Source organism: Xiphophorus couchianus, chromosome 17 (genome assembly GCF_001444195.1).
Source record: "Xiphophorus couchianus chromosome 17, X_couchianus-1.0, whole genome shotgun sequence".
Lineage (NCBI taxonomy): Eukaryota > Metazoa > Chordata > Actinopteri > Cyprinodontiformes > Poeciliidae > Xiphophorus > Xiphophorus couchianus.
This window is the reverse complement of record NC_040244.1, coordinates 8691487-8705825: the sequence shown is the minus strand read 5'-3', so window position 1 is coordinate 8705825 and position 14339 is coordinate 8691487. Positions and strand designations below refer to the sequence as shown.

Below are 14339 nucleotides of genomic sequence, written 5' to 3'. Positions count from 1 at the left end.
CGACGAGGTCGTGGTTGGCAATACCTCGTCGATTGGGAGGGCTACGGTCCGGAGGATCGCTCTTGGGTCCCTGGCTCTTTCATTCTAGATCCTTCCCTCATCACGGATTACCGCTCGTCGCTTCCCTCCTCTTCTTCTCGGCCGCCGGGTGGCGACCGTTGAGGGGGGGGTACTGTCGTGTTCCGGGGTTCTTGGTTTTCCTTGTGGGAGTTGGCTTGCTGCTTTTCACCATCTAGCCACCAGATGGCGCCAGGCTCACCTCTCTCTCTGGAGTGGGGTGTTGTCATCCTGCGCACCTGTGATCTATCTGCTCGTCAGGCAAGGTGTACAAGAGGAGCTGACTGCCAGCACTTCGACGCCTGAGTGTTAGCCAGTAACGGTACCTCTGAGCCCCCTTGAGCTAGTCTCTGTTTTCTCCTCGGTGTTTGATCTCTTAGTGAATCTCCTTGTTGTCTCCTGCCTTCAGGTGTCTTTCCTGAGAAGTCCTGGGTTCCCCTCGTGACGCCGTGGAACCTACCCACTGGTTGCCCGAGTTTCCAGACTCACCTCCTCCGGCTAAATCGCAGATCCCTCCTGGAGGTTCCGACTGACAGTCGTGCCGCTCCTCTGTCTCTGTCCTGCCTGAACCTACCTGTCCGCCCCCCGACAACACTCCCTCGCCTCCTTCCGGATCTCTGTGGCCAAGCGCTGTTCCACCTGGATCGTACGGAATCAACGACCCCGAGCACGGCAGTTATCCCTCCAAACCTACAAACTCCTATTCAACAAGTAAGATTGCTCCAATTTTCTGTCATCACTCCCGTCTCCTACACCCTGTGAACTCACCGTCTCCTCGCTGTGTTCTTTATAGTGTGCCGACCACTCCGTGAGCCTTTCCCTCCCCCCTTGGACAAGACCCGCAATTTTCAGTGCATTTAATTATTGCTGTTGTAATAAATTCACTTACTATATATATCGCTCTCCTGTGTCGTGTTCTGCATTTGGGCTAGAATCATAGACTCAACATGACACTCAATCATTTTACTTTTGCTTTCATTTGAAATATAAATGATTCAAAAGGCTGGAGACCTTGGCAGCTTGGCACAAAAAAAGTCTGTGTGGGTCAACCTCATCAATGCGCACCCAGTGTCTCTTTCATACATATATATGTGCATATGCAGGTTGTAGGCACATATATATAGTAGATATACATGTACAGTATGCATAGTTACATATATTTGGTTCTATGGGAGCAGTAGTTCTTGTCAAGAGGCTATTAAAAAAAGAACCCAAACATCAGAGCAGCAGGCTTAAGAAGATCCAACAGCAATTGGGAACCTACCGCCAGTGACCATCCCGAACAGTCATCAGACACAACACAGATAAGGAGGACATAGAAGGAAGAAACACAAATTAAAACAACCACACACAGGAGTTAACACACTAGAGTCTTGGCACACCATGAGAAATGACTGCTTGCCTCTGAAGAAGCAGAGATATGCTCTTTAAAAAAAGACAGTTCACATCTCTTTATTGTAAATAATTGCAGTTTAAATATGAATTCTTGGTTGTGGAAGGGCAGCGGGGATATCAGGAAAACAGTCGATGAGCAATGCAATCACAATGCTACTACTTCCACGCTTTTTACTCAACCATTGCATCAAGACACTTCCTCACAATCTATAGTATTTCTTTCTTTAAACTGGAGATTTCTGCACATCTACCATCAGTTTCAACCTTACTAAAAAGGCAGAAACACCATTAGTGCCCTCAGCTTGCTTGAAATGTGTTTTGAACCGATGTGTTTCTAAACCAAGTGTAATTTCATGTCCAGCAGGAGATCATTTTGTACTCAAATCCAGTCCTGAAGCGGTATTATTCTACAATATTTAGCTGCATAAATCCTGCAACACACCTGAATCAAATGAATGGCTGCTTACAAGTCATCTGCAGAGCTCAATGACATGCAGATGAGGGAATTTAGTTATTTAACAGAGGTGTGTCAAATCAGGGCTGCATCTAAAAATTGCAGAATAGTAACTCTGACTTACAGGGACAAACTGGAAATAAGTTTATTGATTTTAAAGTTGTGGTACAGTTCTCAGTCGACTGATATTTCCAAAAACATATTTGTTACTTTCTGCCTGTGACTCTGAGCCACTGCTGATGGCAGAGGTGTTGTTGCTGCTTATTAAACACATTTTCATTTGGGGACCGCTGAAGATGGCACCTTTAATGAAGCCATATAGGCATAATTCATTGTCTGCACATCACAACTTCCCCTTCTGCACTGCTAAAAAATTGTTTCAAGTTCGGTAATGTCATTTCTCTGGGTGGATACCACTTCATTACACAGCTACTCACACTCTTCAACAAGTGAGCAGGTCCACATATGACAAAAAAGAAGCAATCACAGCAGGAGATGACAGAGATTTAAGTCAAGTCATCTAAGTAACCAAAACTTTAATGTTTTATCTATATTCAGGGAATTGTTAAGTTAATTTGGGTGTAATAATTAAGGAGTGAATTCACACAAAATAAAGCAGTGGAAGTATTTGATTATTGAATTCACTATTCTAGTGCAACTTTGTCATCATGTGCAAAAGAAAACAAGCATGAAATAATGCCAAACAGAAGCAAAAACAACATATCAAGACTCATTTCAAGAGAAATACCTTCAATGTCTTGTATGTGGTCACATGAACAAGTTTTAGCATAATCTTAGCCTCTTCAAATGATTCAGAGTTAGTTTATAAGAGATAAAAGCGGAAAAAGTTTGTACCTCGGTTTTGGTCCCATCCATGACGTCCTTCATGTTGATGGCATTTTTGCCCTTGTCTTTGCCCTTCTTTTTGTTTTTCTTTTTGAAAATCCACTTTTTGCAGACGCAAAAGCAGCAAGCTAACGCCAGAATGATGGCCACAAAGGCAATCGAGACGATGGCCCATGACGGCACTGCGGAAAAAAAAAAAAAAAAGAACTCGGGTTAGACGTTGCACATGAAGGGACGTTTTTGAAAAGTGGTGATTACGCACACAAAGAGGTGAGATAAAAGCAGGAAATTGTGTGGATCTTCACTTTAGCTCTCGCCTGGGCCCATCAAGAAGTGGCAGACTCCAAGCGACGGGGAGAAAACCTGACCGAACACCTTCAGCCAATTTAGTGGAAGTAACAGATGTTGGCATTTTCCACTTGCCATTTAAACAAAAGACTCCGAGTCAAGCTGACACTTTCATGGCAATCAGCGTCAGCACAGAGTGCACAGGGAGTCAAGGTGGTGGTGATTTTGCGGGTGTGTCTGATGGGCATTAATTCAGGTGTGACCATGACAATCCAATGATGCACTCAACCTGGACGGGTTTAAATGGGGTTTTCTTTCTTCCTGACACCTGCCACAGCCTCTATTATATACTGGGTTTCTGTGCAGTGCTGAAAACCTTTGAACTAGATTTCATTTTCTTATCACCTTTTTGCTTTTTTGTCACATCTAAATGTTAATTTAATTAATTAAAATGACAGAGAGGCAGCCAGACTAAACACAAAAAGCAGTTTATGCATGTAGTTTTTATCTGCCTTTAGGATTTCAGAAATATGGGGAAAACATGGAACAGGAGCTCTCCAAAATTACTCCAAGAATGCAGTGATGAGTACCAGGAAGTTGCAAAACACCTCAGTAATTGAAGTCGGGACAAAAATCACATGGAATCAACAAGCAAAAATAAAAAAATACAAAAAATCCAACATGGCTGATCTAAAAGAATTCTGCAAAGAAAAGTGGATAAAATTTCCTCCACAAGTATAAGTTATCAGAGCCTTGATGTTACATGTTGCTGCTAATGAGTGTCACAAGTAATTATTAAGTTTAGGAGGCAAATTATTATTCAAATGAGAAAATAAATTATCGTCTATGTCTTTTTTCCCCCTTAATCTTCACAAACCAATGTAAATCACAATAAAGTGAATCAGAGAAAACATTTCCATTTGCTAGTCTTGTCATGTTCTGTGTTGTCTGTGTATTTAATTAGAGTTTTCTGTGTCCCTGAGTCTTTTTGTTGTCCTGTCTTCCCCTTGATTGTTTCCCAGGTGTGTCTCGTTTCTGTGATTACCCTCCCGTGTATTTAATGTCACCTGTGTCCCAGCGTCTCTGTCGGGTCCTCGTCTCATTTGGTGTCTATGTCCTCAGTCAGTTGTGTCAGTCCACTAGTTTGCTCTGTTGCTACCTGTCTTGAGCCCCTGTTTCCGGCTCAGCAGTGCTGCCGGGGTTTTGGACTTTTGGATTTTGGTTTGCCATTCTCATCATTAAAATCATCATTTTCATTTCTACCTGGGTCTCAAGTAGTGATGGTGAGATGAAGCCTCATGAGGCATTGAACCACTTGAGCCAACTGGTTCGAGAAAGGGTTCATTTCTTGATGCTTCATGTGCACACGAAACCACCTACTGGCCAGGTGTATAATCACAGCCAGCTGTATCTTAACACGTGTGATGCATTGAATTTTTGTCTATTATGGCTCTTGGGAATGACTTCACAAAAGGTGTAGGACGAAATCATTTGTCTACATAAATTATGTATACACATATGTGTATAATAAAATATTGTTTGAATGTATTCTCTGTGTGTAATTATTCCCAAAATAGTAGTGTCATGTGATATGGCATGTTGTGTAATAAAGTTTATCTGTGACTCTAGAAAAATGGCCTGGGCTTAATCAGGCAGAGGACAGTGAAAGTGCTTGTGGAACTAGGGAGGGGGTAGTGAATAGGCTAATGCTTGTGTAACTTGGATGATTTCATGCATTTTTATTAAGAAACAACAATTTCTCCACAGTTTTTGGTTTCAAACGATTTCTCTTTTTTGACACTACATGGATGAGGTGTTATTATTGTACCCCAACTCCTTGGAGCACAATAAACACCTCACCTTTACAGAAAATAAGAAACAGTGAAAAATACAGTTCCTCATAAGCAAACCTAATGCATCTGCAAATGTTCAGCTCACCTTACCTTGTTAGGGCTTATCAAATCAAAATGTTCCCATATAGGAGAAATCCTCCTCTTTCTCGCCGGCTCCATCCTACTCCTATCCTGTCCTCCCGCTCCTAAATCTCTATCTATCTATCTATCTATCTATCTATCTATCTATCTATCTATCTATCCTAAACTCTCCAAACACCAAACTAACTGTCTCAAACTAAATAACCACTATCCAAACTCTGCTATCCAAACTATCAAAACTCTATCCACTCTCTCAACTGACCGCAACTCGCCTACAACAACCCACATTTTGAATGGAGCCTGTGGGGTTTCTAAAGCTGTCAAACCCCGCGCCAAACTCTGAGCCACTTCCCGAAGCAGTCACGTGGTACAGCCGGGCAGCGAGGCTTCGGACGTCATCGTTTTCGGCTCCTCCCCTAAATGAAGCAAGCCTCGATACGCGCTTTACGGAAACGCCCCCTCCGTTACTCGACACACGCCTCGAAGCCTCGGCACATCACGTAACATCACTAGTCTCAAGCGTCTGCCTCACCTCCTCACCACACCGTTCCGTGACAAGTCTTATGTTTGAAAAAAATAATGCACAAACAGCTTAAAAATACGTCCAAAGGTTAAAATCTGGTCTGAAACCTTTCTTAGCATTTCTGGATTTCACAACATAAAAAATACTATTTACATATACATAATACATATTTAAATATCTTTATAAAAAGACATAATTATGTCCAACATTTAAAATTAACGTCACCTACTCATTTATATTCATGTCTTGTCATTATTAACCTGAACTATTATTTTTTAATTTAAATTTTTATGTTAAATCTTTAAAAACTACAACACATTCAATGTCATCAGAATGCTTTGCTTTTCTGAAAAAGGTTGATTCGCTGTTTGTTCCCTCTAGCATATGCTGTTGGCCTCCTTCATGGCCTTGACTGGAAAAACTGGGACAAGCAGCAGTCAGCCTCCTGTCACATATGAACTGTCAGAGCCGCAGCTCAACCAACACAATGACAGCCAGCTGCAAACACAGTGACACCTATCTGTGCTGCAGTCAGCCGTCAGCCTGAGCTTCCTGCTTCCTGTTGACACATAGGAACACCATGTCTCCAACACAATAACGTGAGGGTTGGAGGAAAATCGGGAGGTTGAAAATAGTAAGAGACATCACGAGATGGCTTCTTCCAGCAGTCAAGGTCGTCCAACAAACATCAAAATGCCTAGAAAAACGAAGGTATTCACACCACAAAATGTGTGATAGAACAACATAAAGTAGAAAATAATTAGGAAGCAAAAATAAAAAAGACAACTTTATCACAATGATTGTAATTACTTTTTTAAGTAGGGGTTTGTCCTGTGACCAGTGGGTTCCTGCTCCATTTGTCTTAGTCACTGTGAGAGTAAAATGTTGTGAAATATAAATCCACACCCCAATTTTCTGATTAAAAGTTAAGTGAAACAGTTTATTATCTAAAAGCCCAATAATATACTTATAAGTTTATGTTTAGATTGTGGCAAAATGTGGAAACACTGAAAAGGTGAATACTTTTATAATACGTTGTATGAGAAGCAAAAAACAATATGAAGCGAATATCTACTAAAAAAATGTAACTGGTTGGTATTTTTTAAGGGATATAGTCATTCTGATAAATAAAACAGTCAGAGAAAATGAAAATAGCTTGAATTTAGCTGATATATTTCCTTAGAGAGAAATAAATCAACTCTAACAAAGCCCATATAAAACTCGACACAATCCATACCTCAGAAAATAATCCAAACATCCTCATAAACTCAACATGCCAATTGAAAACACGAGCCAGGTTAAGCTCCAGTCCTCTGAAGACTATCTTGTAAAAACCCCAGAAGTTTCCATCAGATCAGAAAGAAAATCTTTTAAATTACAGCAGTTCACTCTGCGGCTGTGCTGACTAGCCTTCAGTTGTGGTTCTTTTGCTGAGGTGAGAGAGAAAGAAGACAAATCGATTCCCTGTTGACAAAATCAATAAGCACTCTCCTCCAAGGAAAAACAGTGAGTGATGCTCTGAAATAACTTTAGGATCTACAGCTCCGGCCTTGCCTCGGAGCGCCACGGTAATGGAGGTGACACTGGATAGGCCTCGTTCGCCATCAGCCTCCTAAAACTTTATATGGAACAAACTGCAGCTCAGGCATTGTTCATAATTTCCGATTTATACTCTTGATACTGGAATTTCTACTGGGGATATTTCTCTTCTTATTACAGTGATAAAACATTAGCAACGCAGGCAAACTTTAGATTTTATATGCATGAATATATGTTTTCATATTTTATCTTGTAGTCACAAAATGCAAACACAAGTGAAAGGGAGGAGACAGGCTTTGAAGCAAAGTGTCACAGATCTGACAGGTCTTGAGTTGGCAAAGCGTTTTGAAAAAGCAATCAGCTTTCTTTGGAAACTGTAGAATAGTGATTTTATTTTTCCCCCCAAATGAAAGCATTCATTAACAGGAATCTCATAAATACTTATGTCACTGCTGGAATCTTTCATCAATGCTCAAAGAGCCTGATGGAATGCAATTTAAACTGAAATCCATGCAAAAACTCCCTGGCTTTTTCTTATTCATCAAGCCCACATCTTCCAGTGAAAGGCACTTCTGTGTTCCTTAATTAAAGGAACCTGAGTCCCAGAAAGCAATAAAAGCATTCCCTAATTAACTACATTGTCTGAGTCTTTTCTCATGACAGAAATGGAGCGAGAAAGTGAAAAAGGGGGCGAGCGGGAGCGCACACTGAACTCTAACTCCCGACGCTTATCTCTTGTTCCACCGGGAGACGTGGCATGGAAAATAGAGTTTCTCTGATGGGCTGGACATGCATGGTGGAATCCAAGTTTGCTGTCCCTTGGGGCTCAAGACACTTTTTGGGTTTCAAAATGATGAAAGAAGAAAACTCCAATTACCTACAGATGTCTTCATATAAGTCAATGTGAAAAATTAATTTGTAGTTTCTTCGCATTTTGTTTTCATTCATGTAGTTTGCTACCAAATTTATTAATTTCTGTCCTTGAACATTTCCAAAGAAATGAGTTGCTTTGTGTGATTAAAGCACTTTATGGTGGGAGTTTTGTTTTGATATATTGATTACAACCCAACTATTTTGACATCACTTAAAGGAAAAATTTATAACTGCATATTGAACAAGTTTTCTATCACCTTCAAGTCCAAACAATTTTGTGCTTTAATTTTAAAGCACATAAAAATTAGATTGCAGAAATTATGCACTGATCAGGATCACTTTAAAATATTACAACAAAGTCTGACTACTACAAAGGAAAGTATAAAGAAATTAGAAGAAATCAGCTTTATATCCATTTTTTCATACTTTTCATTATATTCTTAGTGCAAAAGAAATGCTATATTTAAAGGGTTGAAGAATTGCAAAATTATTTTCTGCTCTTAAAAATTACAGTAAAATGAATTACACTTAAGTAATGCCATTAAAGTTTTTAAATGTCAGCTGTGTACATGAAGTTTATTTGAGGAGGACACTGTTAGCTTCACAACATCAAAGCCAGTTAGCCTTGGTTGTTACCGTGACAACAGAACTGGGTTTGGTTTTTGCTGGTTAGTTATCAGTGTTCAGCAGCGAACAGAGGCGAAGCACTATTACCTTCAAATACAGTAAATGTATTTACTGTAAATTCACTCAGGGACATTTTTGGTCTCTTAAGGTGCTGTGGGCGATTCTATAAGGACTTTATTCAGACTGAGAGAAAAAATAGTGACTCATAAAATACTGAGCAGTGACTGAAACCATTCTAAGCTTGTTTCTTAGGAAACATCCACTTACTACGTGTATATTATTTCCTCTTAATAAATTACATTTTAATTCCTTGGGTTACTTACATTCAAATTTACTTGATTACTTGGAATATTTCAGTGTGAAAGAGTATATTAGATAAATAGATTTCACACATGCTCTTTGTAAAACTGTGAATATTTTGCAACTGATTTTGTAATCTGTCATTTCATGTGTTTTGTAATTTTTACAAGCAGTATTGGAGCTGTATGCTCTGTCTCAATGTAATCACCATAAGGAGTCACATTCTTATTCATCCTCTCTCTTGTAATACTGAGCACTTTACATCAGAAGGGGAGGTTCATGCTGGACACATTAACAAGTGTCTGGGTATATTTGTGTGTTTATTTATGTGCTATATTGCATCTGGGTTATATCCACTTTCCAGAGCGCACTAATTCAGTGTGACAGGACTTTGTTGGTCAATTAACCTTCACATTATATCTTGTTATGTCTATGAGATCAACACTGCCCATGGCTTTACCCCAGTGTGGTTTGGCTAAGCTGGCAATATAGCAGCAGCAGACTCAGCAATGAGGGCTGAAAGCAGATGATAATGAGATTTTGCTCTGTAAATCTTATGTTTACACCAAACATTGAGCTGCAGCGGAAGCACCATGAAGTAGTATTATTTCCTGTTTAGCTGAAAAAAGTTAATTGAAAATGAAAATTGAGGTGTTCATGTTTCATTTATTTTTAGAGATACAGTCAGAGTGCAAAGGTCACTATGTGAACATTGTTAGGCTACTCCTGCTTTCACCAATCCCTGAGGGTCTCAGAGCTTTACATTAGTTCCTAAAATGACAGTGGATGATGAGGCCTGCCACCAGCAGGCAGGAAGACCCAACGGGTCCTGCTGATCCTCCACCATAATCCTCTTTAATAAACCCTGCTGTCTGTTGACTGGGAGTAGTCACAGTGTAAAATCAGTCCAGACACTTTCAAAAACAAAAACAACTTTGTGCTGGGATTTTTTTTTTTTTTTAGCTCTGCGGGATAATATTTTTTCTCCTCTAACAGATTATAGTTTTATATTTCAACTGGAGAAAGATTTTCTCTTTATGTACCATTTATTCTTCCAGTACTCTCTCTGTTATTTGGAGAAATGGTTTGTATGTTTGTAGTTATAACTCAAACAGTTTGCATTTATTGATTAATTCTTATCTGCAATGGATTTTTAGAAATAAGAAGTTTAGCAATCTGGTTTTCTTAGCAGCAGCTGCTGTGTTTCAGTGAGCAGTAACTGCATGTTTTAGTGTGATTACAGCTGGACTTCAGGTCTGGCTGTCAAAGTGTTTATAATTATGGAGAAGAAAACAATCTGAGCATTAAATAATTGATAATAGAGAAAGTTGTTGCTGGATACTAAAGTTTAACAGCGGAAACAAGTAAAGTTTTCAACTAATTTTCAATTTTGTTATTTGACCATGTTTATGAAAAGGATCTGTTTGTTTCTTATTTTACAAATCTTTGTAGTGATTTAGTGTAAATAAATAATGCTGGGATATGTAGTTTCTTTGTTTTTTTAAAGAAACATCGCAAATTCAGATGCATAACTGTCATTAATTTGTCTATTAAATTTTTTAATCTGTTCTGTTTTTCAGGCAGAGCAATATACATCATACAACTTCAGTGAAGTTGCTGCACAAATTAGAATGTATTATTTTTTTTTTAAATTCTAAATTAATGATATAAACTCTCATAGAGAATATATTTGTAACCTCTGCCAGAAGTAGGAGCGTCTCACCAATTGTCAAATGGAAAAAAAGTAATTTTGTCATGATTTATATAGGTTTAGTTTTTGCTGTGCAGGAGGTGAGGGCTGACAAAAATCCCCGGCTCAGAAGCGTGATGACTGACAGAAATTGAGCAGCGAGTTAGGCCTTTGTGACAGCTTCATGCCACCACAGATTCAAAGCCTGTGGAGCTTAAATTGGGTTATAAGCCTGAAAGAAGATCTTCTGCAGCTGCGGTGGAAAGGCGGTGCCGAGCATGCAGCTTCACCTCTTCACATTTTCTTGTTAAATTTGCTGCATGACTTTCCCCCAAACCCCATCGATATTCCACAAGGTAAACAAGTCTTTTGGGTATTCATCATCCGCTTGGCAGCACTGCAGAGCAAAGTCCCCTGCTTTTGATAGAGGGGATGAGGTGATAGAAAACAGTAATAGGTATGACCCAGCAGTGACAACCTGCATGATGGTCAGTAGGTTTTTTTGGATGATTTTAGAAAACCTTTTCTGCCAGAGGTGTGGTAAAGATAAGTTAAAAAATGATAGAAAAGAAAATAAATTGAAAACTCAACCCGCCACCAAAAGGGACGTGAAACATATGTTGGATTTCTGCAGACTGTCTTTTGTGATAGAATTTTATTGTTAAGCCAGAGGGGAGATAAACTCGTCAGGTCTTGGTTGTAAATCCTCTGAAATCAAATATCCTCAAAGATATTCAAACATGTTTCTATTTTAAATGAATGCACACAGCTAAAGCTCTTCAGCTGCAGCCATGAGAGGTTTTTCAATATAAATAATGGATTTTATTTAAGCTAAATTACTTCCTAGCATGGATAAACATTCCTGTGTATGAAACTCTGCAATGGTGACTTTTGTGGCATTGGGGGAAAAAAAGAAGTCATTTTGTGAGATGATATTACTTACACACAAACCTGTTGTTATATACAATTATAATTTAGGATACTGATGAAAACAAAACCTTCAGACCTCCGTGGAGAGATTTGTACTGATAGGCAAAGAACGTCACACACTCATGCACAGATGAGGATGTGTTTTGTCAGGAGATTTGATCATAAAAGTGCAGAAGTTTTGATTTAAGAAAGATGTTCTTGATGTAAAGAAAATATGTACAAAGCTTTAAAATAACAGCATTTTACATTACAGAAGTCTCACAGTGAAAAATAAGAACATTCAGCCTTTACTCTAGTTTACACAAAGAATAAAAAAATACATACAAGCTAGAAAAATACATTCAACCCTTCTGCTAAGAAATTCTCTTAACCCTGACTTTTCTCCAGTAATTTTGACGAGGTAGGGCCATACAGAGAGGAAATTTTCAATAATTGTAGGACATGAATGCATTCATTTGAACACAATCATGAGTTATAATTCTGTTTTGTTTTTAGACAATGAACTAGAAGACTTGATTTAAAGGAGCTCTACTTAGAGCTGTATTTATGTTTTTAATTGTGTTTTGGCTGCTAATTTGCCACCTGGTCGTGCAGAGTTGTTAGAACGGCGATAAGGGCAAAAAGTCTGCAACGCTCAGCATCCAAGAGCAGCAAAGGGCAGGAAGTCTGAGCAGGTAGACAGACACGATGCCCCCCCCCACAGAGCAGCCATATGTGCAGCACAGAGGTAGTTCAGCACAGAAGCAGCAGCCCTTCGGCACACAGAGACACTGAGATGCACTGCACCAAAATCTTGACCCCAACGTACAGCCACCTCAACCCACAGCAAGTCAGGCACTTGAACAAACCTGCTAGTGAGTTTGCAACAGTGATTTTTAAAAACATTTATTTCTCCAGAATTGCTGAATTAATATGAAGGGTTGGATTTCCTTTTAAAACTGTTAGATTTTCTATTCTGCTTTTGCACTAAACTAAACATGAAAAATAAAAATGACTTTTTATGGTTTTATCAAGTATAAACTGAGATATTCAGTGAAGAAAGCTTTTTTTTCTTCTATTGTTTCCTCAGAAACAGCCGAACAGAAGATGAGAAGTTGATGATTTTTCAGTTCGATTGTTTGACGTTTTCATCAAAGGTCAAGTCAGACCTTGACTGCTTTTTGAGCTACAAAAAGTAACGCGCATCTATGGCTGAATCATCCCTGACTCATGGGGTATACAATCAGGATCACATTGAAAGGTTTCAGATAAACAGCTTTAAAATCACAAGGAGTCAAATTACACACATTTTGCATCTGTGAAACCATTTGAAAGCAGAGTCAGTGACTCACACTCTTTTCAGAAACTTGGTTTCTGTGGAGAATGAAGAGAAATTCTTACAAGATTCTCAATGATTTGCTGTTTGAATCACAGACCCTGGAGAAAATCTGTCTCGGAGAGTCGTAGGTACGACTGAATGTTAGTAAAGATACTGCTTTAAAACATCTGCTTTATTCATTAGTAGATTTAAGCAAAGAAAGCAGAGAGGTTTGCAAATCAGCCCATACAGTTATATGGTAACTAGCTGCTTAAATTCTAAGTTCTAATGTGGAAAAATACAAGGGATTTCCCACTCTCATTTAGTAAAAAACATGATCACATGATGGAAGTTCAATAAAGGCATATTAATTGAAATCAGGTGTGCTGAAGCAGGCCAGTGTGAGGCTTAGGAAGTACTGTGATAGTCTGATAAAGTCAGACAGAAAACTCAGTTCTGGTAGTTTTTGCTGCCAAAAGTGATTTTAGTTTTTAGGAATCTTTTTGATGTGGTCGTAAATACTTAGACCCAACAAAAAACACGCATGAGTTAATAAAGAAAAAAAAACTCACATGGGATTTTGTTCAGCTCATTCATGAACTTGTTCTTCAGCTTGGAGAAGGCTTCATCCTTCTCCCCTGTGCCCGGTCCGGCCATGCTGGTGGTGTTGGAGCCAGCTGTTGAGGAGGAGGCAGTGGTGAGCGAAGGGGCCGCAGCCGCCAGCGCTTCCCTTCGACTCTCATTCATGGTGGCAATGCTGGGCAGCCAGGCAGTAGCTGCAGAAGGAAAATAAATACAGTTCGGATAGATGAGATTGGATTCTTTCAGTTCCTCAGTCTCTGTGACAGATGCATGTCGGAGGCAGGGAGCCTGCCTCATCAGAGGACGGAGCTGACGGAGAATGTGTGAGCAGCTGTAGGCTCAGCCTTAGTAAACATCAGCTGGAGTCCACAGAAAACTGGCCAGCTCTAAAATCAGAATAAAAATCCTCACTCAATGTCAAAATGTAATATTAAGATCACAAGGTAGCAATAAAATGATGATGAAGTGCAACTCTACATCTGGTTTAACTATGATCCTGCGCTCCCAGTAGTGACATATGCTGCAGTGCACAACACAAAGCTCTTCACACACACCAGGTGTATTTACTTTATTTTAAGGTCTGGTTGCAGAGGAAACAGAGTGACTCATATGTTATCCACTGCTCTTTGTGCAGAGGCGCTCATGCGGTGCCACATGTGGTCTGCTGCTTAATGTTCATTGTTTACCAGCTAAATCATCTCCAAGCACGCCATCACAATGGGCTGTCCCGTCCGCATGGGGTTTCTACATCGTCTCTGTTCTACTCCAAGGCAACAGAGCATGACTGTGATACTACAGTTTGACCAAAAATTACATAACTTCCACTACAAACTTTATTTCAATAGTTGCGTAACATTAATATCTGAAGTATTTTACCAGAATTCAAATACTTTAACTGACTACTGCAGTCAAATTATTGGCTTCATTGGAGCACACGTTAGCAAATCAAGCAACCAAACAGGAGGAGGCCTCCATCATCAGCTACATCAGGTTGGTTGTAACTG

The 14339-nt window shown here is 39.4% G+C and overlaps 1 protein-coding gene across 6 annotated transcripts in view; it reads right to left on the bottom strand.

The window, feature by feature from the left end:
- Positions 1 to 14339, bottom strand: part of syt1a (synaptotagmin Ia) — a 162522-nt gene that overhangs the window by 33841 nt on the left and 114342 nt on the right. For all 6 annotated transcript variants that reach the window (XM_028043653.1, XM_028043654.1, XM_028043651.1 and 3 more), the window contains 2 exons: positions 13326 to 13529; positions 2762 to 2934 (listed from right to left, as the gene is read on the bottom strand). In XM_028043653.1, coding sequence (XP_027899454.1) covers positions 2762 to 2934; positions 13326 to 13500 — 348 coding nt within the window. In that variant the 5' untranslated portion in view covers positions 13501 to 13529. The remainder of the gene's footprint in view (positions 1 to 2761; positions 2935 to 13325; positions 13530 to 14339) is intronic.